Below are 26,276 nucleotides of genomic sequence, written 5' to 3' on the forward strand. Positions count from 1 at the left end.
CCACTGCACAGGGGAGTGAAAATAGCGTGATGTGCGACATTTCATTGGTGATCGGTGGGGGCGGCCATCTTCCTTTGGCCGCGCGTGCGCAGAAGCGGCGCTCTGCTGGCCGCGGCTTCAGGAAAATGGCCGCAGGATGCCGCGCGTGCCTAGATGGAGATCGCGGCGGCCATTTTCCTGAAGCAGAGATGCGACACCTCGTACACACCCGACTCCGCTCCGTACACCCCCGACTCCGCTCCGTACACCTCGTACACACACGGCTCCGCTCCGTACACCTCGTACACACACGGCTCCGCTCCGTACACCTCGTACACACACGGCTCCGCTCCGTACACCTCGTACACACACGGCTCCGCTCCGTACACCTCGTACACACACGGCTCCGCTCCATACACCTCGTACACACCCGGCTCCGCTCCGTACACCCCCGGCTCCGCTCCGTACACCTCGTACACCCCCGGCTCCGCTCCGTACACCTCGTACACACACGGCTCCGCTCCGTACACCTCGTACACACACGGCTCTGCTCCGTACACCTCGTACACACACGGCTCCGCTCCGTACACCTCGTACACACCCGGCTCCGCTCCGTACACCTCATACACACCCGGCTCCGCTCCGTACACCTCATACACACCCGGCTCTGCTCCGTACACCTCATACACACCCGGCTCCGCTCCGTACACCTCATACACACCCAGCTCCGCTCCGTACACCTCATGCACACCCGGCTCTGCTCCGTACACCTCATGCACACCCGGCTCTGCTCCGTACACCTCATACACACCCAGCTCTGCTCCGTACACCTCGTACACACCCGGCTCCGCTCCGTACACCTCGTACACCCGGCTCCGCTCCGTACACCTCATACACACCCGGCTCCGCTCCGTACACCTCATACACACCCGGCTCCGCTCCGTACACCTCATGCACACCCGGCTCCGCTCCGTACACCTCATGCACACCCGGCTCTGCTCCGTACACCTCATACACACACTGCTCTGCTACATCCACCCAAACCCCTCCTGACCTCACACAAAAGCTTACCCTCCTCCAGCATGATGACAAACAGCACTGCACTACTGTCCTGCACTACACGGAAGCCCTTGATCATGTGACTCCAACTCCTCCCCTCCTGTGACCTCATCACAGGTCCTGTGCGCACAGAGCAGTGGCAGCTATAGTAGTGGTGTGCGGCTCTCTGCGGTGGAGGGGCTCTGCTGCGGGTCAAGTGCAGTCCCACCCGTGATCGCGAGTGCACGCGCAGCAGGGCCTGTAAGGAATAATTATTTAAAGGGCCGGCAGCCCATTTTGTAGCTTAGAGTTCTTAGGAGCCCGCCCAGTCTGCTGGACTGGGTGGGCCCCTAAGCACTGCGGGCCCCGTCGCAATTGCGACCCCTGCGACCGCGGTAGTTACGCCCCTGCGTTTAAGGTCCGAGATAGTTTTCTGCAGGAGCGGGACGTAGCTCAGAGCATATGTTGCGCTAGTGTGAGCAGGTATTAAGACTCCTAAATATTTTAAGGCGTCGGTCTTCCACTTAAAAGAGAAGGACGCCTGGAGCTGAGAGACTAGATCATCAGGCAGGGAGATATTGAGCGCCACCGTCTTGGAATAGTAAACTTTAAAGTTTGAAACCTCCCCGAACCTACGGAACTCACGGAGGAGTACAGGGAAAGCCACGGTCGGGTTGGTAATGTACAGCAATATATCATCCGCATACAGGGATATCTTAAACTCATGTTGGCCAATCCGCAGACCCTCAATATCAGGTGTCTTCCATAATGCCACTGCCAGATGCTCGATCGCAAGGATATAAAGTAAGGGGGAAAGGGGGCAACCCTGACGGGTCCCGTTTCTTATGTCAATGGGCGGGGAAAGGGTGCCGTTCACTCTAAGACGGGCCATAGGCCTATGATACAGAGCAAAAATCCTCTCCAACATGTTAGGTCCCACCCCCAGTTGCTTCAGGGAGGCACATAGAAAGGTCCAACCTAGGCGATCAAATGCCTTCTCAGCGTCAATAGATAATAAACATGCTAGTACCTTTCCTGTGCGCATGTACGAGGTCAGAAGCAACGTCTTCACCGTGTTATCCTTGACCTCCCTGTGCGGCACAAAGCCCACCTGATCACTATGGATGGACCCAGGGAGAATAGGGTTCAGTCTACCAGCTAACACTTTCGCGAATACCTTCACATCCACATTAATGAGGGATATGGGCCTATAGCTTGCACACAATAGAGGATCTTTCCCCGGTTTAGGAATCACGGTGATTGTGGCCATCAGCGTTTGAGGGGCAAAGGGGCAGTTGGTCGAGATGGAGTTAAACAGTTTGGTCATGAAGGGGACCAGGGAATTTGCATATAACTTATAGAAGGCTGCGGAGAATCCATCAGGACCAGGGCTTTTACCATTAGCCAAAGATTTTATCGTGTCTAAAACCTCCTGTTCCGAGAGAGGACTCTCCAGGGCCTCAGACTCTTCCACCGACATAGACGGGAGCTCAGTGTCCCTGATGTAGTCGTCCACCCGTGCTTGAAACTCAGAAGGGGACCTATCAGACAACGGGCCGCTTAAATTGTAGAGAGAGTCATAATATGCTCTGAATGAGTCCACAATCTCCTCAGGAAAAAGGACCAGTTCACCCGTAGCAGACCTCATGGTATGGATATAAGTGGTGGGGGCACGGGGGTGCAAAAACCTCGCTAGAGCTCTCCCGGGTTTATATCTCAATTAATTTTACTTTTATTGGTACCTATTTTTATTTTTGAAATTTACCGGTAGCTGCTGCATTTTCCACCCCAGGCTTATTCTCAAGTCATTGAATTTTCCCACTTTTTTGTGGAAAAATTAGGGGGTCGGCTTATACTCGGGTAGGCTTATACTCGAGTATATACGGTATCTTTATGGGTTGGGGATAGAGACAGGGAGTAAGGCTCAGCGTTAGTAAGGGTTACTATAGGACTTAGAACAGTGGGAGGCACTCTAGATTAAGAGATTAGATTGAGTTAAGATAAGAAATATTTAAACCAATTAGATGCTTGTTAGTGGGAGGAGCTAGAGAAGGGTGAGGAGAATGTGTTCCTGAGGTAGTTGGTTGTTGTGAGGAGAAAGAAGAACAGTGAGGTGATTATCCAGAGCTGTGTTATGACAAGGCTCATTAATTCAGGCCCTACCTGTGTACAGACACATGGGCATGGGCAGCGTAAAATGTAAAAAAATCAGTACATACTCACATTCACGTCCCTCGCCGTCCGCTTCCTGCAATGACTGAGCGCCGGCCCTAACAGCAGAGCGGTGACGTTGTGCTGTACTTTCACTTTCACTTTACGGCACTCAGTCAGTGTAGGAAGCGGACGCCGGGGGATGCGAAGGTGAGTATGTACTGTTTGTTTTTTCTACATTTTACATTTTCTACATTTTACACTGGTAACCAGGGTAAACATCGGGTTACTAAGCGCGGCCCTGCGCTTAGTAACCCGATGTTTACCCTGGTTACCAGTGTAAAACATCGCTGGTATCGTTGCTTTTGGTGTCAAACACGACGATACACGCCGCTCTGACGACCAAATAAAGTTCTGAACTTTGTTCAACGACCAGCGATATCACAGCAGGATCCTGATCGCTGCTGCGTGTCAAACTGAACGATATCGCTAGCCAGGACGCTGCAACGTCACGGATCGCTAGCGATATCGTTTAGTGTGAAGGTAACTTTACCCTCAAGTGAGTGAAATACCTTGCATACACACCACACCTGAGAAGGAACATTGTGTTTATATTGCGGGGTGCCAGGGCGTGCTGGAACAGCAGCTCCTCACCATGACTATCACCTTGGCCCTGTTACATACACACTTTGTACAAGGAATATATATTGTACAAGGAAGGTATATATATATATATATATATATATATATATATATATATATATATATATATACACAGTGCCTACAAGTAGTATTCAACCCCCTGCAGATTTAGCAGGTTTACACATTTGGAATTAACTTGGCATTGTGACATTTGGACTGTAGATCAGCCTGGAAGTGTGAAATGCACTGCAGCAAAAAAGAATGTTATTTCTTTGTTTATTTTTTTTAAATTGGGAAAAGTTTTTTCAGAGGGTCATTTATTATTCAACCCCTCAACCCACCAGAATTCTGTTTGGTTCCCCTAAAGTATTAAGAAGTAGTTCAGGCACAAAGAACAATGAGCTTCACATGTTTGGATTAATTATCTCTTTTTCCAGCCTTTTCTGACTATTTACGACCCTCCCCAAACTTGTGAACAGCACTCAAACATGGTCAACATGGGAAAGACAAAGGAGCATTCCAAGGCCATCAGAGACAAGATCGTGGAGGGTCACAAGGCTGGCAAGGGGTACAAAACCCTTTCCAAGGAGTTGGGCCTACCTGTCTCCACTGTTGGGAGCATCATCCGGAAGTGGAAGGCTTATGGAACTACTGTTAGCCTTCCATGGCCTGGACAGCCTTTGAAAGTTTCCTCCCGTGCCGAGGCCAGGCTTGTCCGAAGAGTCAAGGCTAACCCAAGGACAACAAGGAAGGAGCTCCGGGAAGATCTCATGGCAGTGGGGACATTGGTTTCAGTCAATACCATAAGTAACGTACTCCACCGCAATGGTCTCCGTTCAAGACGAGCCCGTAAGGTACCTTTACTTTCAAAGCGTCATGTCAAGGCTCGTCTACAGTTTGCTCATGATCACTTGGAGGACTCTGAGACTCTGGTTCAAGTTTCTCTGGTCTGATGAGACCAAGATCGAGATCTTTGGGGCCAACCACACACGTGACGTTTGGAGACTGGATGGCACTGCATACGACCCCAAGAATACCATCCTTACAGTCAAGCATGGTGGTGGCAGCATCATGCTGTGGGGCTGTTTCTCAGCCAAGGGGCCTGGCCATCTGGTCCGTATCCATGGGAAGATGGATAGCACGGCCTACCTGGAGATTTTGGCCAAGAACCTCCGCTCCTCCATCAAGGATCTTAAGATGGGTCGTCATTTCATCTTCCAACAAAACAACAACCCAAAGCACACAGCCAATAAAACCAAGGCCTGGTTCAAGAGGCAAAAAATCAAGGTGTTGCAGTGGCCTAGTCAGTCTCCTGACCTTAACCAAATTGAAAACTTGTGGAAGGAGCTCAAGATTAAAGTCCACATGAGACACCCAAAGAACCTAGATAACTTGGAGAAGATCTGCATGGAGGAGTGGGCCAAGATAACTCCAGAGACCTGTGCCGGCCTGATCAGGTCTTATAAAAGACGATTATTAGCTGTAATTGCAAACAAAGGTTATTCCACAAAATATTAAACCTAGGGGTTGAATAATAATTGACCCACACTTTTATGTTTAAAATTTATAAAAATTTAACTGAGCAACAAAACTTTTTGGTTTGTAAGATTCATGCATCTGTTAATAAATCCTGCTCTTGTTTGAAGTTTGAAGGCTCTAACTTATTTGCATCTTATTAAACCTGCTAAATCTGCAGGGGGTTGAATACTACTTGTAGGCACTGTATATATATATAGGTTTTACCAGTGTTCATTTAATTAATCATGTAACGACCCACTGAACTTTGACAGAACACATACTGTCATTTTCACTGTCACATACAATTGGAGTAATATATTAAAATATAACTTTTAATGTATATATTAAAACACAACAATTAAAGACAAAAAAATAAGAAAAATTTCTACATAGAATCTCACAGGACCAGGTAAGTAGTAATCTGTCACCCAACTAGATTATTGCAGGTTCTGCAAACAATAATCTATAACTAGATGGAGGCCCAATGCTATTGCATCGGGAGGGCTGTAATGTCACAATGGGGGTAGGCTTTGCAGCATTGAGAATCTCTCCCCCCCATGTGCTCACCCACCTATCCACTCTGTCTTTCCCCATGTGCTAATAGAGAACCGTGCGCACTACTAAGGAAGGTGCCGTAGTAGGATCCCACACCATGAAGTAATACAAAATAAACTAGGCACTCAACTTAAGGATGAATTTTTTTACTTTTAATGTAGTCACATGCACGTGCCTGGAGAAAGACGCAGCGTCCGTTGCTTGCCAGGCACGTGTGCACATTCAGGTCCCCTGGCTTGTTTACCATTGGGGTTTTTTCCCCTTTAGACTCCCCATACTCTTGTGAAAGTGACCATACCGAGATGTGCCTCACTAAAATCCACAGGATTCCCACGTATCCCTGACACTCCTGTATAGTTTGTAATTGATAAAGGCAGATGCGGCCTAAACGTTTTGCCTTGACTACATTAAAAGTAAAAAAATTCATCCTTAAGTTGAGTGCCTAGTTTATTTTGTATTTCCCCATGTGCTGACTTCTCCCGTCTGTGCTCTCTTCTTTGACCTGTCTATCCCATGTGCTATCCTCCTTGTCTGCTGTCTTTCTCCTTCCTGTGCTGTGTTCTCCCCTCATGTGCTGTCCCGTTTGAGCTGTCTCCCTCCTGTGCTCTGTCTCTTGTTAAGACTGCAGATTTCTGTCTGCGGCGCTGTTGTTACCTAATTGAATCCTGTGATAATCTAATGACTTTTGCATCAGGGGACTCATGTGCTTGACGACTACACTTATATGCATTGTTTTTGTCCCAGCGATGCTGCTGCTCTTCAAGAGTCTCATTTGCCCGTTGTTGTCTTCGACGTTGTGCCTTTGCTGCTCTCCTTTCATTGTCATTGGCGTACTTTTTAGGAGGAGCCATGTTGGCGTTGATATTTGCTTTTTTAAGGGGTTTTCCACACATGAAAGTTAATTTAAAAAATTGTCTGTGTCTGACCGTATACAGAACATACCACAGCTCTTGGGCAGGGGAGGAAGCAAAAGACAATACTGACATCACAGGAGGAGATCTCAGAGGAAACATTTTGTGAGGTAAAATATTGTTTAAAAACAGTCAGTGAAATATTTTACCGAACAAAAGAAATCCTCTGTGATCCCCTGCTGTAATGTCAGTATTGTCTTTTGCTTGTTCCCCTGCTCAGGAAATGTGGTATGCTCCGTACACGGTCAGACAGACAATTTTTAAAATTAACCTTCGTTCGTGGGAAAACCCCTTTACTCTGGCCGGCTTTCTCTGCCTATAGAGACGTCGTGCATCTGCCGCCGGGATCAGCCGAATGATGCACTGCGCCTGTGCGGACTTCACGCAGGCACAGTAAATCAGACCGCCGCCATCTTTGTGCAGACAGATAGCGGCAGTCACATTAAAACTGTGCATGCGCTCCTCCTGTTCAAAGATGGGGGCGGTCAGTGAATCATTCGTCTGATCCTGGCGGCGGCGTGTTTGCGATGGTGTTCCACTGGTGGTACCGCGCAAGAGGCTGCGTACGGCGTATACAGTGAATGTGTGGTGCGTACAGCGTATACAGTGTGTGTGTGGTACGTACGACCTATACAGTGTGTGTGTGTTGCGTATGGCATGTACAGTGTGTGTTTGTGTGTGTGTGTGTGTGTGTGGAACATACGGTGTATTCAGTGTGTGTAAGTGTGTGTGCGGTGCGACATTGTTCCGCTGGTGGCACAAGAGGCTGGAACCACCAGCAGTTTCTATATTGAGACACCTATCACTTGGGTGTCCCAATATGGAGGTCTGTGAACTAGCTTGGAATTCTGGGATTCGGACACATCTGGATGGAACAGGATGTGAAAACATCACAAGGTAATTATATAATTAGATAGGTTTCCCTCATAACAGGACTGATATATGTATCTTCCTATATTCTTGGACTATTGTTATTAATATTAATCCACAAACAATAGATCTCCACTGATTATTGATAAGCGACAGCAAATGATACAGATGAGAGGATTAGTACTCATTCTGGTGGTCCCGCATCCTATAGTATCAGTTAGTACCTAGATAGATGACTGGGAGTAACCACTAGTTATAGTGGACACTAGTGTTGTTAGAGGATATTACCTAGATCTTAAAGTTTAGCAACCTAGAGAGTATAGCCCTACACATTTCACTGTTATTGCTGTGAGTCATCGGGCTAAAAATAGATATAGTGAACAAAGTGCATGATATCTTATGATGTGTAATGATAACACATCAGCACGGTGGCTGGCCACTTTCAGCAGCCAAACCACCATCCTTAAACAGGCAAGGAATCCCTGACTCACTGAGTCCCTGGACTGGAAATACCCCTTAGCCAGTGACAGAATAGGGGCTCGATCACCTATGATCCCCATTACCAGTAAGAAATTCGAATGTAGAAAAAGCTTGTCAGCGTCATCCAATCAGATGGTCATTAGATTCCTCCAAAATATGATTACTTTGTCCAGTCAGTGTCCATGTGTGGAAGTTTCCGAAGGAAAAAGTGCTTGTCACCTCGAAATGCGCTGAATATCGATATGCATTTTCAATATCTTATTTACTTTTTTTTAGGTATGGCAGTGATGTCTTTTACACCCAATTTTGGTAAAATTTTGACTGCAGAAACCATGACTATGACATGTAATGTGGATGCCAAAATCAAAGACAACCAAGCATATGTCTGGTACAAGGACGGTAACCAGATGAATATAACTCAACAGACCTTTACCATTGTGAATGCACTTGTCAGTGATAGTGGGTATTACCAGTGCCAATCCACTAATACTCATATGAGTGAATCCCTCAGGCTGGATGTTTCGAATAGTAAGTCGATTACATGAGGAATCTCAATACTTTCTAAATCTTAATGAGGTTGTATGAAGTCAAAAATAAGACCATTTTCCAGGAATAGCCCCAATTTCCTCCAATAGCTGTGTATGATATTGCAACATTATGTAGTCCAACAACAATCTGTGAAATGGTTCTCAAAGACAGGCACAACTGCTAAGCTGTATATTTTGTGTTTTTTGTCTTTCAGGTAACCTCATTGTGCAAGCTCCTCCATTCACATTAGAAGGTGACGAGCTAAACCTCACATGTCACCATCGCCAAGGTCTAGATTTAGATCGCACTACGTTTTATAAAAATGGTGCTCTCCTTAAAATTCTGGGAACTAAATCTGTTATGACACTGGGAAAGGCGTACTATAATATGACCGGGGAATATAAATGCACTAAAAATACCTTTTCTTTCTCCTATAGCTCTTACTCCGCCTATCTATATGTCCCCATCTCCGGTAAGATCTCATATTTTTACATCAATAGTTCTTACAATTAATCAGCGATTCCTTGTTTTATGTTGGTGATTTGCCAGGACACTGCCCGTGGTGCTGGGTGCCAGATAGCCCAGAAGCTACTTCATGTTGGTCAGGGTATTTGGGGCATCGTATTATATGCTTGTTTGTGGCGAAGGAAAGTCTATTATCAATACTATCATAATGGTATCCACATGGCACCAAATAACAAAACCCTACAGTAGCAAGTTCAAGACAGACCTGGGAGAACAGGGAAGACGTTTGGTGATGTCCACTCTTGCAGTGAGCTGGTTGGTGGATGCTTTGGAGTAATCCTCACCAAAGCCCTGAATGGGATAATGTTGACTGCTGGGTTATATTGATTTAGGTGCCATCAAAAAAAATTTTTTTCCAGCGATTGAAAAAATGTAAACAATTAATGTTTACATTTTCTTAAAAAATATTATCATTTGTTTTTAATTTAGTAAAATATGAAAAATAATTTTAAAAGGTTTGGCATTTCCACTTTTAAACACTAGGGGGAGCAGCTAATGAAATTTGACAAAAACCTAGTGTACAACTAGCTCACATTACTGCACTGCAGTAATTATGGGCGGAGTCTGCTGACATGGCTGTGATGCCTCCTCTCCTCCCCTTCTGGTGTTTGCTAGGGGATGAGAGGATTCAGGAACACAGTGTGCAGCCATTTTGTTGGTGACTGCAAAGTTATACTGACAAGTAGACAGTCACCGAAGATGGCAGGCAGCAAGGATTCTGGGAGATATATGGTGGAGGGAGCAGGGTGACAGCAGCACAGAGTATTTCAGGAGAACAGTGTGCTGGTCTATGGGGGGCACCCTGTTCGGTGCGCGGAGCAGCCAGGGATTGTACATAGAGCGCTGTCTTTTATACACAAGGATGGATTGTCTCCTCAGAAATCCAGGAAACATTTCTGCTGATTGATAGCCTGTTCTGATCCAGGCTTTGCATGCAAAGACCCCATTCCCCTCCTCAGATCCTGTCCTGGCGATGTGTGAAAGCGAGGTGACAGGCGCAGTCCGGGGTGATGCTGGGAAGGAAATGTAGCCATATAGTAACGATAAACATGAGACCCCTCTCTTCAGCTGCCTCACCAGCCCTCCCCTGAAGGCACCTAACTGGAGGTCATGCTGTCCCCTCTATTACCCCAGACCCGCGTGCAACTGCTCAACCGGAACCACCCTAGATTTGGTCCCCTTTCTGCAGATAATACTTCCATAGTGTTCTCACATAATACCGCCATATAGATCACACATAATACCGCCATATATATCAAACATAATACCGCCATATACATCACATAGTACCGCCATATACTTCTCACATAACGACGCCATATAGATCTCACATAATACTGCCATATAGAGCACACATAATACTGCCATATAGAGCACACATAATACCGCCATATAGAGCACACATAATACTGCCATATAGAGCACACATAATACCGCCATATAGAGCACACATAATACTGCCATATAGAGCACACATAATACCGCCATATAGAGCACACATAATACCGCCATATAGAGCATACCGCCATATAGATCTCACATAATACCGCCATATAGAGCACACATAATACCGCCATATAGATCTCACATAATACCACCAGTGTTCTCACATATCGCCATATAGATCACACATAATACCACCATATACATCACATAGTACCGCCATACACTTCTCACAGAACGCCGCCATATAGATCACACATAACGGGGGAGAGGACTGCATAGGAGAGGATTAGATACACAGCTCAGTCAGTATCATACAGGATAGGATTAGATACATGGCTCAGCAGACGGCATCACACAGGAGAGGATTAGATACATAGCTCAGTCAGTATCACACAGGATAGGGTTAGATACATGGCTCAGCACACAGTATCCCACAGTAGAGGATTAGATACACGGCTCAGCACAGTGTCACACAGGGTAGGATTAGATACAAGGCTCAGCACAGTATCACACAGGATAGGATTAGATGCATGGCTCAGCAGACAGTATCACACAGGAGAGGATTAGATACACAGCTCAGCACAGTATCACACAGGAAAGGATTAGATACATGGCTCAGCAGTCAGTATCACACAGGATAGGATTAGATACATGGCTCAGCAGACTATCACACAGGAGAGGATTAGATACACAGCTCAGACAGTATCATACAGGATAGGATTAGATACAAGGCTCAGCACAGTATCACATAGGATAGGATTAGATACATGGCTCAGCAGACGGCATCACACAGGAGAGGATTAGATACACAGCTCAGTCAGTATCACACAGGATAGGATTAGATAGATGGCTCAGCACACAGTATCCCACAGTAGAGGATTAGATACATGGCTCAGCACACAGTATCCCACAGTAGAGGATTAGATACACGGCTCAGCAGACAGTATCACACAGGAAAGGATTAGATACATGGCTCAGCAGTCAGTATCACACAGGATAGGATTAGATACATGGCTCAGCAGACTATCACACAGGCGAGGATTAGATACACAGCTCAGACAGTATCACACAGGAGAGGATTAGATACACGGCTCAGCAGACAGTATCACACAGGATAGGATTAGGTACACAGCTCAGCACAGTATCACACAGGAAAGGATTAGATACATGACTCAGCAGTCAGTATCACACAGGATAGGATTAGATACATGGCTCAGCAGACTATCACACAGGAGAGGATTAGATACACAGCTCAGACAGTATCACACAGGAGAGGATTAGATACACAGCTCAGACAGTATCACACAGGAGAGGATTAGATACACAGCTCAGTCAGTATCACACAGGAGAGGATTAGATACACAGCTCAGTCAGTATCACACAGGAGAGGATTAGATACACAGCTCAGCAGACAGTAACACACATGGGAGGAGATACACTGCTCAGAGTCAGCACCACAAGGGATAGGAATAGATTCCCTCTCCCCCTCCCCACTGATACTTACGGCTCCCTGCTGAGTCCTTTCTTCTCCCTCCCCTCCTTGGTCTTCTCCTCCTCCTCCTATAGCTGCAGGGCTCCTGCGATTATCCTGGGAGCTGGAGCTCACAGCTGCAGTGTGAGCTCCAGGAAGATGGCGCTGATCTCCTGCCTCTGCTGTGCAGGACGGCTCAGGGGGCGTGGCCAGACCAGAGCAGAAAGCAGCTTATAATGCAAGCTATAGAGTCGGCTCCCGAACGCAGATCTCTATGCCCAGGGCTGCCGTAAATGCAGAGTGTAAGTGACGTGCAGCTTCACTTACACTCCTGCAAAGCAAAATGGCGGCGCCCAGTGGCTTAAAAAGAAATTAATAATAAAAAAAATGTTAAAGTTAAAAAAAGGAAGTTTGTATGAAAAATAATTGTTTATATAAACAATTATTTTTAATACAAAAAATAAAATGCGGCACCTTTCCTTTAACTGAGTCAAAAAGTGTCCAAACTCCTTTATGAGAACCAGGTATCACTCCCAAATATCCCTGTACACATGAACGCTTGGCTCCGCTGAGTGATCACTTCACTATGTTGAAATCAGAGGTGTCTCCTGCGTGAGATACGATCAAAAGATGATAGAATTCAAACTGTACAATCCTTATCACCTCCAACATCATCTGGAAGATACAGGTGGAAGACCTCGATAAACATCAGATGTTTAGCCTATCCCACCAAAATCAGACAACTTTATTTCATCAAGAATTTTCAATTTTTTATCCTATAAGTTCATCATCCATTTAGTCTCCATTAACAGTTGTTGAGGTGTAGAAGACTGTATTACATGGTACCAGAGGTGTCACAATGGTCTATCAAGAATAGTACTTTTTAGAAGTAATTGGATCTATGCTTGGTGTTTCCTTAAAGGACTTGTCCTGTGTAAATTGATGTCTGCAGTCACATTGTGAGACTGTAGACTTATGGATCCCCCCAGCAGGGCCGGACTGGGACTAAAATTCAGCCCTGGCATTTGAAGTTACACAGGCCCACTTGTCACATGGTGACTGTATAATATCTTTGTACACTTGTAGGCAGGGCCGGTTTTAGACAAAGTGGGGCCCTAGGCAAAGTTTAAAATGGGTCCCCAAATGCTAACATACTGTACATCACACAGAAGCCTTTCTGTTGTATTTACGTGCGCTGAGTTCAGGCCGCTAAACGAGTTTGATCGACAATACTGAAGTTGTTCAACGCTTGTTTCCCGGCCTCTTTCCACCAGCTGAGGAATAATGATGAGACAGAACGATCACTAATAGATCACCATACAGTATCATGTTTTCAGCAGCACATCTACAGTTTACACTGGCAATGTGCTGCTGACAACAAGGCTTTTTGTTCCAGCAAAAACAATCCGAATATGCAGCATTTTACTTGTTTAGTAAAATACACCCCATAGTCCTCCATATATTATAATGTGCTCCATAGTCCTCCATATAGTATAATACACTCCCTATAGTCCTCCATATATTAAAATACACTGCTCAGTCCTCCACATAGTATAATACACTCCTCATAGTCCTCCATATAGCATAATACAATCCTCATAGTGCTCCATATAGTATAATGCACCGCCACAGTCATCCATGTAGTACAATTCACTTCCCATAGTATAATGCACCCCATAGTTCTTCATATAGTATAACGTATTCCCCATAGTCCTCGATACAGTATAATGCAGCCCACATATAGTATAATGCAGCCACCCCAGAGTATAATGCAGCCACCCCAGAGTATAATGCAGCCACCCCACAGAGTATAATGCAGCCACCCCACAGAGTATGTAACCCCCATAGAATATAATACAGCCCACCTCCCCATAATATATAATGTAGCCCCCCATAGAATATAATGCAGCCCCCCATAGTATATAACGCAGCCTCCCCCACAGAATATAATATACCCCCCACAATAGTATATAACACAGCCACATAGTACATAACATGGCCTCCCCCATAGAATATAATATACTCCCCATAGTATATAGCAAAGCCCGCATATTATATAGCACAAACCGCATAGTATACAGCACAGCCTGCATACTATAGCACAGCTCGCGTAGTAGATAACACAGCCCACACAGCAGTATTCAGCACAGACCACACAGTAGTATACAGCACAGACCACACAGTAGTATACAGCACAGCCCACGTAGATGTATACAGCACAGTCCACACAGTAGTATACAGCACAGCCCACAGAGTAATATATACAGCACAGCCCACAAAGTAATATATACAGCACAGCCCACAAAGTAATATATACAGCACAGCCCACAGAGAACTATATACAGCACAGCCCACAGAGAACTATATACAGCACAGCCCACAGAGAACTATATAAAGCACAGCCCAGAGTACTATATACAGCACAGCCCAGAGTACTATATAAAGCACAGCCCAGAGAGTACTATATACAGCACAGCCCAGAGAGTACTATATACAGCACAGCCCAGAGAGTACTATATACAGCACAGCCCACAGAGTACTATATACAGCACAGCCCACAGAGTACTATATACAGCACAGCCCACAGAGTACTATACACAGCACAGCCCACAGAGTACTATATACAGCACAGCCCACAGAGTACTATATACAGCACAGCCCACAGAGAACTATATACAGCACACAGTAGTATACAGCACAGCCCACAGAGAACTATATACAGCCCACAGTAGTATACAGCACAGAGCACAGCCCACAGAGAACTATATACAGCCCACAGCAGTATACAGCACAGAGCACAGCCCACAGAGAACTATATATAGCACAGAGCACACAGTAGTATACAGCACAGAGCACAGCCCACAGAGAGCTATATACAGCCCACAGCAGTATGCAGCACAGAGCACAGCCCACAGAGAACTATATACAGCCCACAGCAGTATACAGCACAGAGCACAGCCCACAGAGAACTATATACAGCCCACAGCAGTATACAGCACAGAGCACAGCCCACAGAGAACTATATATAGCACAGAGCACACAGTAGTATACAGCACAGAGCACAGCCCACAGAGAGCTATATACAGCCCACAGCAGTATACAGCACAGAGCACAGCCCACAGAGAACTATATACAGCCCACAGTAGTATACAGCACAGAGCACAGCCCACAGAGAACTATATACAGCCCACAGCAGTATACAGCACAGAGCACAGCCCACAGAGAGCTATATACAGCCCACAGCAGTATACAGCACAGAGCACAGCCCACAGAGAACTATATACAGCCCACAGTAGTATACAGCACAGAGCACAGCCCACAGAGAACTATATACAGCCCACAGCAGTATACAGCACAGCCCACAGAGAGCTATATACAGCCCACAGCAGTATACAGCACAGAGCACAGCCCACAGAAGTATACAGCACAGAGCACAGCCCACAGAGAACTATATACAGCCCACAGCAGTATACAGCACAGAGCACAGCCCACAGAGAGCTATATACAGCCCACAGCAGTATACAGCACAGAGCACAGCCCACAGAGAGCTATATACAGCCCACAGCAGTATACAGCACAGAGCACAGCCCACAGAGAACTATATACAGCCCACAGTAGTATACAGCACAGAGCACAGCCCACAGAGAACTATATACAGCCCACAGCAGTATACAGCACAGAGCACAGCCCACAGAGAACTATATACAGCCCACAGCAGTATACAGCACAGAGCACAGCCCACAGAGAACTATATATAGCACAGAGCACACAGTAGTATACAGCACAGAGCACAGCCCACAGAGAGCTATATACAGCCCACAGTAGTATACAGCACAGAGCACAGCCCACAGAGAACTATATACAGCCCACAGTAGTATACAGCACAGAGCACAGCCAACAGAGAGCTATATACAGCCCACAGTAGTATACAGCACAGAGCACAGCCCACAGAGAACTATATACAGCCCACAGCAGTATACAGCACAGAGCACAGCCCACAGAGAACTATATACAGCCCACAGCAGTATACAGCACAGAGCACAGCCCACAGAGAACTATATATAGCACAGAGCACACAGTAGTATACAGCACAGAGCACAGCCCACAGAGTACTATATACAGCCCACAGCAGTATACAGCACAGAGCACAGCCCAGAGAACTATATACAGCCCACAGTAGTATACAGCACAGAGCACAGCCCACAGAGAACTATATACAGCCCAAAGCAGTATACAGCACAGAGCACAGCCCACAGAGAACTATATACAGCCCAAAGCAGTATACAGCACAGCCCACAGAGAACTATATACAGCCCACAGTAGTATACAGCACAGAGCACAGCCCACAGAGAACTATATACAGCCCACAGCAGTATACAGCACAGAGCACAGCCCACAGAGAACTATATACAGCCCACAGCAGTATACAGCACAGAGCACAGCCCACAGAGAACTATATACAGCCCACAGCAGTATACAGCACAGAGCACAGCCCACAGAGAACTATATACAGCCCACAGTAGTATACAGCACAGAGCACAGCCCACAGAGAGCTATATACAGCCCACAGCAGTATACAGCACAGAGCACAGCCCACAGAGAACTATATACAGCCCACAGCAGTATACAGCACAGAGCACAGCCCACAGAGAACTATATACAGCCCACAGCAGTATACAGCACAGAGCACAGCCCACAGAGAACTATATACAGCCCACAGCAGTATACAGCACAGAGCACAGCCCACAGAGAACTATATACAGCCCACAGCAGTATACAGCACAGAGCACAGCCCACAGAGAGCTATATACAGCCCACAGCAGTATACAGCACAGAGCACAGCCCACAGAGAACTATATACAGCCCACAGTAGTATACAGCACAGAGCACAGCCCACAGAGAGCTATATACAGCCCACAGCAGTATACAGCACAGAGCACAGCCCACAGAGAACTATATACAGCCCACAGCAGTATACAGCACAGAGCACAGCCCACAGAGAACTATATACAGCCCACAGCAGTATACAGCACAGAGCACAGCCCACAGAGAACTATATACAGCCCACAGCAGTATACAGCACAGAGCACAGCCCACAGAGTACTATATATAGCACAGAGCAAACAGTAGTATACAGCACAGAGCACAGCCCACAGAGAGCTATATACAGCCCACAGTAGTATACAGCACAGAGCACAGCCCACAGAGAACTATATACAGCCCAAAGCAGTATACAGCACAGAGCACAGCCCACAGAGAGCTATATACAGCCCACAGTAGTATACAGCACAGAGCACAGCCCACAGAGAACTATATACAGCCCACATCTCTTCTCTTCCTCCCCTCACCTCCTCCGAGAATGGCCCCACAGTCCAGAAAAAAAAAAATCTCTCCTCACCTCTCCTCGTGCCCAGCGTTGCTTCCTGGTTCCTGCTCCTGTCTCAGCAGCTGCAGTCTGCCCGGGACACAGCAGGTGCGCGATGATATGACGTCATCGCGCACCCGCAGTGTCAGAGGCAGAGCGGGGAATGATGGGAGAGGAGCGTCTGTAGACGCTCTCTCCTCCATCATTGCATTCAACTGTACCGGCGTCTATACGCCGGTATAGTTGAATGCGACGGCGGGGGCGGCGGATTGAGCGGCCCACCACTGGCACCGGCCCTTCTGGCATTTGCCAGAAGTGCCCTATGGCCAGTCCGGCCCTGCCCCCCAGTGTATGCACTTTTTGATGTGGGGATTTGCTGGTTTCTGAGCTGGGAGCAACGGGTACCTATGTGTTCATACTCAAGGCCAGAGCACGACTTGTGTGTGTGTAAGAGGGTGAACTGTAGTCCCACTGAGAGGGCACTAGGACCCTGTGGTTTTTGCTTGCTGCAGCAGAGAACAGACCCTGCAAAACTCCCGGAGACAATGTGTGCTGGGGGGTGGGGTCTGGTGTCTCGTGTGTAAAGTGAAAGAAGGAAGAAAGAGCTGAGAGAGAAAGGCGGGAAGAAAAGGCAGAAGCTGCGGTGACATCTTAAAAGAGACTGTGTGTGGATTTACTGCGAGTGTGTTTGGAGGCAAAGAAGCTTTTGAGAGACTTTTGTTGCTAGCGTTTCCTGGAGAAGAGCTAACCCTTTATCTAAGAAAAGACTGAGACTTTACTACAAACCCAGTACGTATTTGGAAGTCTGTGATTCCCTGTGCATTGAGTGAAGAAACAAGTCTGGACAGACTGCTGATACAGAGACGGACGGGTTGTCGTGGAAGCATTCCTAGGAGCTACAGAAGAAGAGACAACATCGTGAGGCCACTAACTAAGTCCCCGGCGTTTGGGCTCGGCATCGCCTACAAGACAAGAGGAGCTTGCTGTAACTTATTGGCGCTGAACATATGGACTGGCTGCAGCCTGTGCAGATTCCTGCCTGAGAGGAGATCTATCTCAGGATACGGTACCAATAGTTATAGATACCCGGGTATCCCTGCTCAGAGTGTTTAATTGTGACTTTAGAGGTGTATCTTATATTAGAGTTGTGTAAGTTATACTCAGTGTGCCGTTCCAGGGGCTCCCTTGTTAACACTACATTCAATTTACACTTGTTCCTGTTTTTGGTTGCCCTGTTAGGTAAATTTCTTACTAGTCTGTTGTAGCATACAGTTCTCAGGAGACCTTGGAGTGGCACAATGATTTCAGCTGCTGCTGAGCTGGTGTATATTTGGGGTGCATCTGCCTTAATATTCTCTATATTACCTTTATTATTTTGCCTTTGAGTAAATACCGTTAGAGATTTCTGCCTTGGTCTTGGTTTGTGACTCACTGGATCTTATTCGGACCTCTGGTTATTAGTACATTTTTGGCGTAGTCGGCAGGATCCAGTGTTTGTCATGGACGAGGGCGAGGGTAGAAATGACCCCGCTGTATCCGCATCCTCCTCGGGGGTTGGGGTTCCCCTGGCAGTCGCGGCTATTTCGGGAGGGTATGTGCCTGTAGGAGCTTTACTTCAGCACATGCCGAAATACGACGGGCGCAATATGGCGTTGCAAGACTGGGCTGAGAGAATCCGGAGTATTCTGCGCATGTGTAATTTGACCCCCGCGTTACGCGCTGAGCTGGCATTAAATGCACTGGAGGGCGATATTAGACGTATGGTGATGGTGCGCCCAGAATCAGAGGGGGATACGTTAGAAAAGATTTTGGAACTGTTAGAGGGGAGTTTGGGGGGCCAAGCGTGTGTGGCCCAGCTTCGGTCCCTATTCTTTAATCGTCCCCAGAGAGAGTGTGAGTCCCTGATGCAGTACTCTAATATCTTGCAAGAGACGCTGAATGAGATGCAGCGACTAGACCAGGGGGCCATGGGAGCATTCCGGGAGGTAGACCGCTTGCTCCGGGATCAATTCATCACCGGTTTAGCCAATAGACTTCTCCGGGACAAACTGTTGGAAATGGCCCGGGCTGCACCAGAATTGTCCTTCTGGCAGATTTACCGAGCTGCAGTGGAAAGGGAAGAGAAATCTGCCCATGTGCCCGAGGGGTCAGTGAACAGTGCCCAGCTGGAGGAAGGTGGGTCATCAGGGTCAGGGGTAGAGGGGCTGGTAAGCGTGGTACAAGCTTTGCGTGCTGAGGTGAAGGAGTTGAAGCTGAAATTGTCTCAACTGACAGTTGATCCCGCCTCTACCCCCTCACGGGGGCCTCCTGCTCCACCCCCTGGAACGGTGACCCCACAGACGGCCAGGTCGTCCTATCAGAATGAGTCAAGCCCTCGTCCACGAGGAGCAATCACCTGCTGGAAGTGTGGGCGCCAGGGACACATCTCTCGTTACTGCCGGGAACCTTGCAGCCCCAGAAACCCCGTCGCCGGCTTTAAACTTCCGGCCGCTGCCATGAGAGGGCAAGCAGCAGCGGCCCCACCCACACAAAGCCCTTGACGGAATGAGCAAGATTTGTTTGCATGTAGTCCAGTGATAGAAGCAGAGTTTGAAGGGCGGAAGATGAGGTGCTTGGTTGACACGGGATCCGAATTTACTATAATGTCTCTAGACGTATATGAGAGATACTTCAGTCGACTAGTGATTCCAGAGGATGGCCGAGTGATACGACTGACCGCCGCAAATAATGGTCAATTGTCAGTCAAGGGAATCGTGTGGATGCAACTAAAAATGTTTGGTCAAGAGCTGGGACAGAAAGGGGTAGTGCTGGTGGATCACCCCCCCCTAGAAGAGGGATGGAAGTGACGCTCGGAATGAACGTGCTGCGAGACTTGAATCACCAGATGTATGCCAGTGAAGGACCCCGATACTGGGCCCGTGCGACCAGACACCGACCCACACAGAGAATTCTACACCGTCTAGTGCTGAGTTGCGACTTGCTGAAAAGTGCGGTCCCAGGTGGCCGGGTGGGCCGGGTCTGAGTGACTTCGAGGGCCCCGATCCTGCTGGGACCCAGACAAGAGGAACTCTTAATGCTGCCTGTGGGAGCTGCACAGAGATTGAATGGGCTTGAAGTGCTACTTGAGCCCGCCCGAGAGGGTTCCTCATTTGCCAAGGTACATGTGGCCCGGTCTCTGGCGATTGTGAAGAATGGACGAGTGCCGGTCCGATGCATCAATGTTTTAGATGAAGCTGTTGCAATTCCCGCTGGAACCATACTGGCTGAACTGTTCGTGCCGGCAGAAAAGGTGCCGGAAAATGCAGGATTCGAACTGCGACCAGACCAACAGTCATCCTGGACCTTTGCGGTCGAGGTAGGCCGGACTGAGCCTCCTACGGAGGAATGGAATGGTCATGTGATCATGGAGCAGATGGGAGTGGATCGGGAGAAGCTGACCCCCGTGCAGTTGGAGCAGTTGGAGAGAGTTTTGTGGGAACATCAAGAGACCTTTTCCCGACATGGAGAGGACTTCGGGTGCACCCAGACGATTGAGCATGAGATTCCAACGGGGGATACTCCACCCATTAGAGAAAGATATCGTCAAATTCCTCCAGCGCTTTATCAAGAGGTGAAGAGCATGGTGGCCAGTATGCTGGACAACCAAGTGATCCGAGAGAGCCGGAGTCCCTGGGCGGCCCCTGTAGTCTTGGTCCGCAAGAAGGATGGGACACTCCGATTTTGTGTGGACTATCGAAAATTGAATGCCCACACCGTACGGGACGCATATCCTTTACCCCGTATTGAAGAATCCCTGTCGGCCCTGGGTCGGGCCAAGTATTTCTCAACGTTGGATTTGGCAAGCGGGTACTGGCAGGTCCCAATGGCTGAAAAAGATCGGGCCAAGACGGCGTTTGTCTTGCCAATGGGGCTCTTTGAGTTCAACCGGATGCCCTTTGGCCTCGCTACCGCCCCGGGAACCTTCCAACGCCTGATGGAACATTGCTTAGGCGATCTAAATTTTGAATCAGTCCTGATATATCTAGATGACATTGTGGTGTTCGGAACCTCATTTGAAGATCATCTGGAGAAGCTGTGTCAAGTTTTCCGGCGGCTCAAGAGCTACGGCCTGAAAATAAAGCCAAAAAAATGTCAATTGTTTCGAAACCAGATTGAATATTTGGGGCATCTGGTGACCCTGGACGGGGTACTACCGATAGCCAGTAAGATTAAGGCGGTACAAGAGTGGCCACCTCCTTGTGACCTGCGAGAAGTGCGGGCCTTCCTGGGCCTAGCAGGATACTATCGGCGGTTTGTGCCTAAATTCTCACAAGTGGTGAGTCCCTTGAACGAACTTTTGAGAGGGACAGCGCTGGGTCCTCGAAACCGCCCCATTCCATGGGGACCCCTACAGAAAAAGGCATTTGATGAAGTGAAAACCGCCCTAACGAGTGCTCCATTGCTGGCATATGCCCGGTTTGACACCCCTTTTTTGTTGTATACCGATGGTAGTCTTCATGGGTTGGGGGCAGTACTAGCACAGGTGCAGGACGGCCGAGAGCGAGTGATTTCTTATGGAAGCAGGTCTTTAAGAGACTCCGAGCGAAATCCGGCTAACTACAGCTCATTCCGGCTGGAATTGCTGGCCCTGGAGTGGGCAATGACAGAACGCTTCGCCGAGTATCTAACAGGAGCTAAGGTGCTAGTCATGACAGATAACAACCCGCTAGCTCACTTAGAGAATGAAACTGGGAGCGTTGGAGCAGCGGTGGGTCGCCAGACTAGCCAAGTTCAATTACCGCATTAAATTTCGCTCTGGTCGAGAAAACGGCAATGCAGATGCATTGTCAAGAGTGCCCCTTGGGTCATCAGGGGAAGATGTTGACGAACAACTTGAGGACACTGAAACTCCAGCTTTGGGGCAGATACCTATCTTCCAAAGTGTGGTACACTCAAGTGGGGTGGCCACCGGGATGCCCTGTGTCCTGGGTAAAACATCCTCAGATTGGACAAAAGTCCAGGATGAGTGTCCGGATGTTGCACTTGTGCGCCGTTGTGTACAAAACAAGGTCTGGCCCAGTGCAGAGGACAAGGCTCAGTTGTCCATGGAAGGAATGAAACTCCTTCGACAATGGGATAAATTGTGTGGGGAACAAGGTCTTTTGTATCGTAAGGTGTACCTGCCATCGGAGCTGCAGCATCGGTATCAACTGATAATTCCTGTGGAGATGGGTCCAGTGGTCGCTCGTGAGGCGCATGAGAAGGGGGCCCATTTTGGAAGTGAAAAGACACTTCAGTGGTTGCAGCGAGTCCTCTACTGCCCTGAGTTGGGAGGGATTGTGGCCGACGCGTGTCGGCAGTGCTGAATTTGTGGGCTCAACAAAAGCCCTGAGCAGCGGGCTCCCACACAGTCTATTAAGACTTCAGCTCCGCTGGAGCTACTCATGATTGACTATGTGTTGATAGGGTACTCTACGTCAGGGTACTCCTATTGCCTGGTGATGACAGATCACTTTACCAAGTATGCTGTGGCGGTGCCGACAAGAGATCAGACGGCCAAGTCGGCGGCTGAGGCCGTGTGCCGACATTTCTTTCAAGTGTTCAGGTGTCCGCAGAGAGTACATTCAGATCAAGGGGCCTGCTTTCAGGGGACGCTGATGAAGGAGTTGCACCAGCTCTATGGTATCGAGCAGTCGAGAACAACGCCTTACCACCCTCAGGGTAACGGGGCGTGTGAGCGTTTTAATCGGACCTTGTTGCAAATGTTGAGGTCCTTAGAGAGTCAGCAACAGACACGCTGGCCTGAGTATCTCCCCGAATTGATGTGGGCTTACAATAACAGGGTGCACAGTACTACTGGTTACTCGCCACACATGTTGATGTTTGGTAGACCTGGCCGAGACATTGAGGATTTGAACATGCCAGATCCCTCCTCCGTCCCCCTTCGGACTGCATCCGAGTGGGTAAGAGAGCATCGGCGGCGGTTGAGGGTGGTGCATCAGGTGGTGGGTGACCGCCTTCGCCAGGTGGTTCATAGAGACACGCGACCCGTACAAACAGAATTGTTCTCTCCGGGAGACAGAGTGTTGGTGAGGACAAAACGACGGTCAGGAAAGCTGAGTGACCGATGGGAGGCGATACCGTATCTGATAAAAAAACAGGTGAATCCTGAGATTCCAGTGTACGAGGTCGAACCGGTAGGGACAGGGGGGCCCACCCGTAATTTGCACCGTAACATGCTACAACGGTGCTGGTTTGAAGATTCGGCGCCTATCCCCCTAGAGCCAGAGGCCATGTTCCAAGGGGCGGGAACTCTGAATGATCTTGAGTTTGATGGTGTGCTTACTCCTGCGCCTGCTTATTTGTCCCCTGTGACCAATCTTGAGTTTGATGGTGTGCTGACTCCTGCGCCTGCTTATTTGCCCCCTGTGACCGATCTGGCCTCGGGTGATGAGAATGTTGGGGATATGGAGGATGTTGTTGGGGAGAGTGCATCAGGTCAACTGCTTGGTCCTGACGCTGTATCACAGAACATCGAGCCGCAGGATGACACAACTCCACTTGCGCCCACTAACACGACCACGGAAGAGACTTTAGCTCCCTCTAAGGTTGCACCTGTTGATGTAGGACTCAGGAGAACTAGACGATCTACGGCAGGAATACCGCCTCAGCGATATGCTCAAGTTGAATTTGAGTGGGAAGGTATGTCGAGGAAGCCAACCTCTAGTGGGGTGGCATGTAAGAGGGTGAACTGTAGTCCCACTGAGAGGGCACTAGGACCCTGTGGTTTTTGCTTGCTGCAGCAGAGAACAGACCCTGAAAAACTCCCGGAGACAATGTGTGCTGGGGGGTGGGGTCTGGTGTCTCGTGTGTAAGGTGAAAGAAGGAAGAGAGAGCTGAGAGAGAAAGGCGGGAAGAAAAGGCAGAAGCTGCGGTGACATCTTAAAAGAGACTGTGTGTGGATTTACTGCGAGTGTGTTTGGAGGCAAAGAAGCTTTTGAGAGACTTTTGTTGCTAGCGTTTCCTGGAGAAGAGCTAACCCTTTATCTAAGAAAAGACTGAGACTTTACTACAAACCCAGTACGTATTTGGAAGTCTGTGATTCCCTGTGCATTGAGTGAAGAAACAAGTCTGGACAGACTGCTGATACAGAGACGGACGGGTTGTCGTGGAAGCATTCCTAGGAGCTACAGAAGAAGAGACAACATTGTGAGGCCACTAACTAAGTCCCCGGCGTTTGGGCTCGGCATCGCCTACAAGACAAGAGGAGCTTGCTGTAACTTATTGGCGCTGAACATATGGACTGGCTGCAGCCTGTGCAGATTCCTGCCTGAGAGGAGATCTATCTCAGGATACGGTACCAATAGTTATAGATACCCGGGTATCCCTGCTCAGAGTGTTTAATTGTGACTTTAGAGGTGTATCTTATATTAGAGTTGTGTAAGTTATACTCAGTGTGCCGTTCCAGGGGCTCCCTTGTTAACACTACATTCAATTTACACTTGTTCCTGTTTTTGGTTGCCCTGTTAGGTAAATTTCTTACTAGTCTGTTGTAGCATACAGTTCTCAGGAGACCTTGGAGTGGCACAGTGATTTCAGCTGCTGCTGAGCTGGTGTATATTTGGGGTGCATCTGCCTTAATATTCTCCATATTACCTTTATTATTTTGCCTTTGAGTAAATACCGTTAGAGATTTCTGCCTTGGTCTTGGTTTGTGACTCACTGGATCTTATTCGGACCTCTGGTCATTACATGTGCAGCCTTACTCCATACACTTGTATAGAGCAAGGTCATGCTCACTGGAGGGCCGCGTTACTAGACAGGACACGGCCTTGCTAAATACAAGTGTATGGAGTGACACAGACGGGCCCTGGCCTGGAGTATGCATAACGCATACATATCCGCTGGTTCCATCTCAGAACCTGGCGAATCCTATCAGCAAACAGTGCATGGGCTGGGGGATTCATAAGTCTGCAGTCATACAAAATGACTGCGAACATATGAACTTAGACCGGACAACCCCTTTAACCAAAGCAGTAATCATTCCTGGGTTACATGGTAAACACGATACCTAAGAAAGGTATTGACTAGCATCTTCCATCTTCTTCTCTTTGGTTTCTGTTTTGCTCTTTGTTCCTTGCTTCTTTGTCCCTTGTTTCTATTTTTCTAAAACTAGACGCTAGAGCTCCCGCTTGGAGATGGCTGAATCTTTTTGGTGTAAAGTTAACTTCACAGAATTTAATCTGATTTTTTTTGTCAACCTTTTTTTTTTGTTCCCCTAGAATTTTTTACCTATCTGGTTCTAAAATCAAAAACAACTTCAATAATAGAAGGAGATCCGATCTCTCTATCCTGTGATGTCTCTCTAAATCCAACCTTGAATCCTCTCCGTGGTAGCACAAAGTTGGAATTTGCTTTTTACAAGGATGAAATAAAAATACAGGATTATGGAGAAGTTCATACGTATCAAATTGCATTTGCTCTAAAGATGAATTCAGGAAACTATACATGCAGCGTTAGATGCACCAGTAATGATGTTGTGAAGGTCAGCCAAAAGCTTGACATTGATGTGCAAGGTAATAATACGTGGGATCAGCTAGTTTAGTGGGATTTATACCAGAATCTGTTTTTCTTTACATTTTACAACTCTTTCAGTGTAAATACCCTTTTATACCAAGATGCAGGGGTAACTATTAATGCTGGTGGCCTGGAACCTGGAGTGCACTCCAAATCTTGAGTGCAAAGATCACATTGTTCACCCAAATTGAAGAAGAAACCTCAACATTCAGTGTTCATCTTCCATTATTTTGATGCAAAT

The 26,276-nt window shown here is 47.7% G+C and overlaps 1 protein-coding gene across 2 annotated transcripts in view; it reads left to right on the forward strand.

Moving 5' to 3' along the window:
• LOC143770417 (Fc receptor-like protein 5) overlaps positions 1-26,276 on the forward strand; it is a 160,831-nt gene that overhangs the window by 82,041 nt on the left and 52,514 nt on the right. For both annotated transcript variants that reach the window (XM_077260042.1, XM_077260034.1), the window contains exons 10-12: positions 8,421-8,672; positions 8,887-9,144; positions 25,741-26,034. In XM_077260042.1, coding sequence (XP_077116157.1) covers positions 8,421-8,672; positions 8,887-9,144; positions 25,741-26,034 — 804 coding nt within the window. The remainder of the gene's footprint in view (positions 1-8,420; positions 8,673-8,886; positions 9,145-25,740; positions 26,035-26,276) is intronic.

The sequence above is a fragment of the Ranitomeya variabilis genome, chromosome 1 (genome assembly GCF_051348905.1).
Source record: "Ranitomeya variabilis isolate aRanVar5 chromosome 1, aRanVar5.hap1, whole genome shotgun sequence".
Lineage (NCBI taxonomy): Eukaryota > Metazoa > Chordata > Amphibia > Anura > Dendrobatidae > Ranitomeya > Ranitomeya variabilis.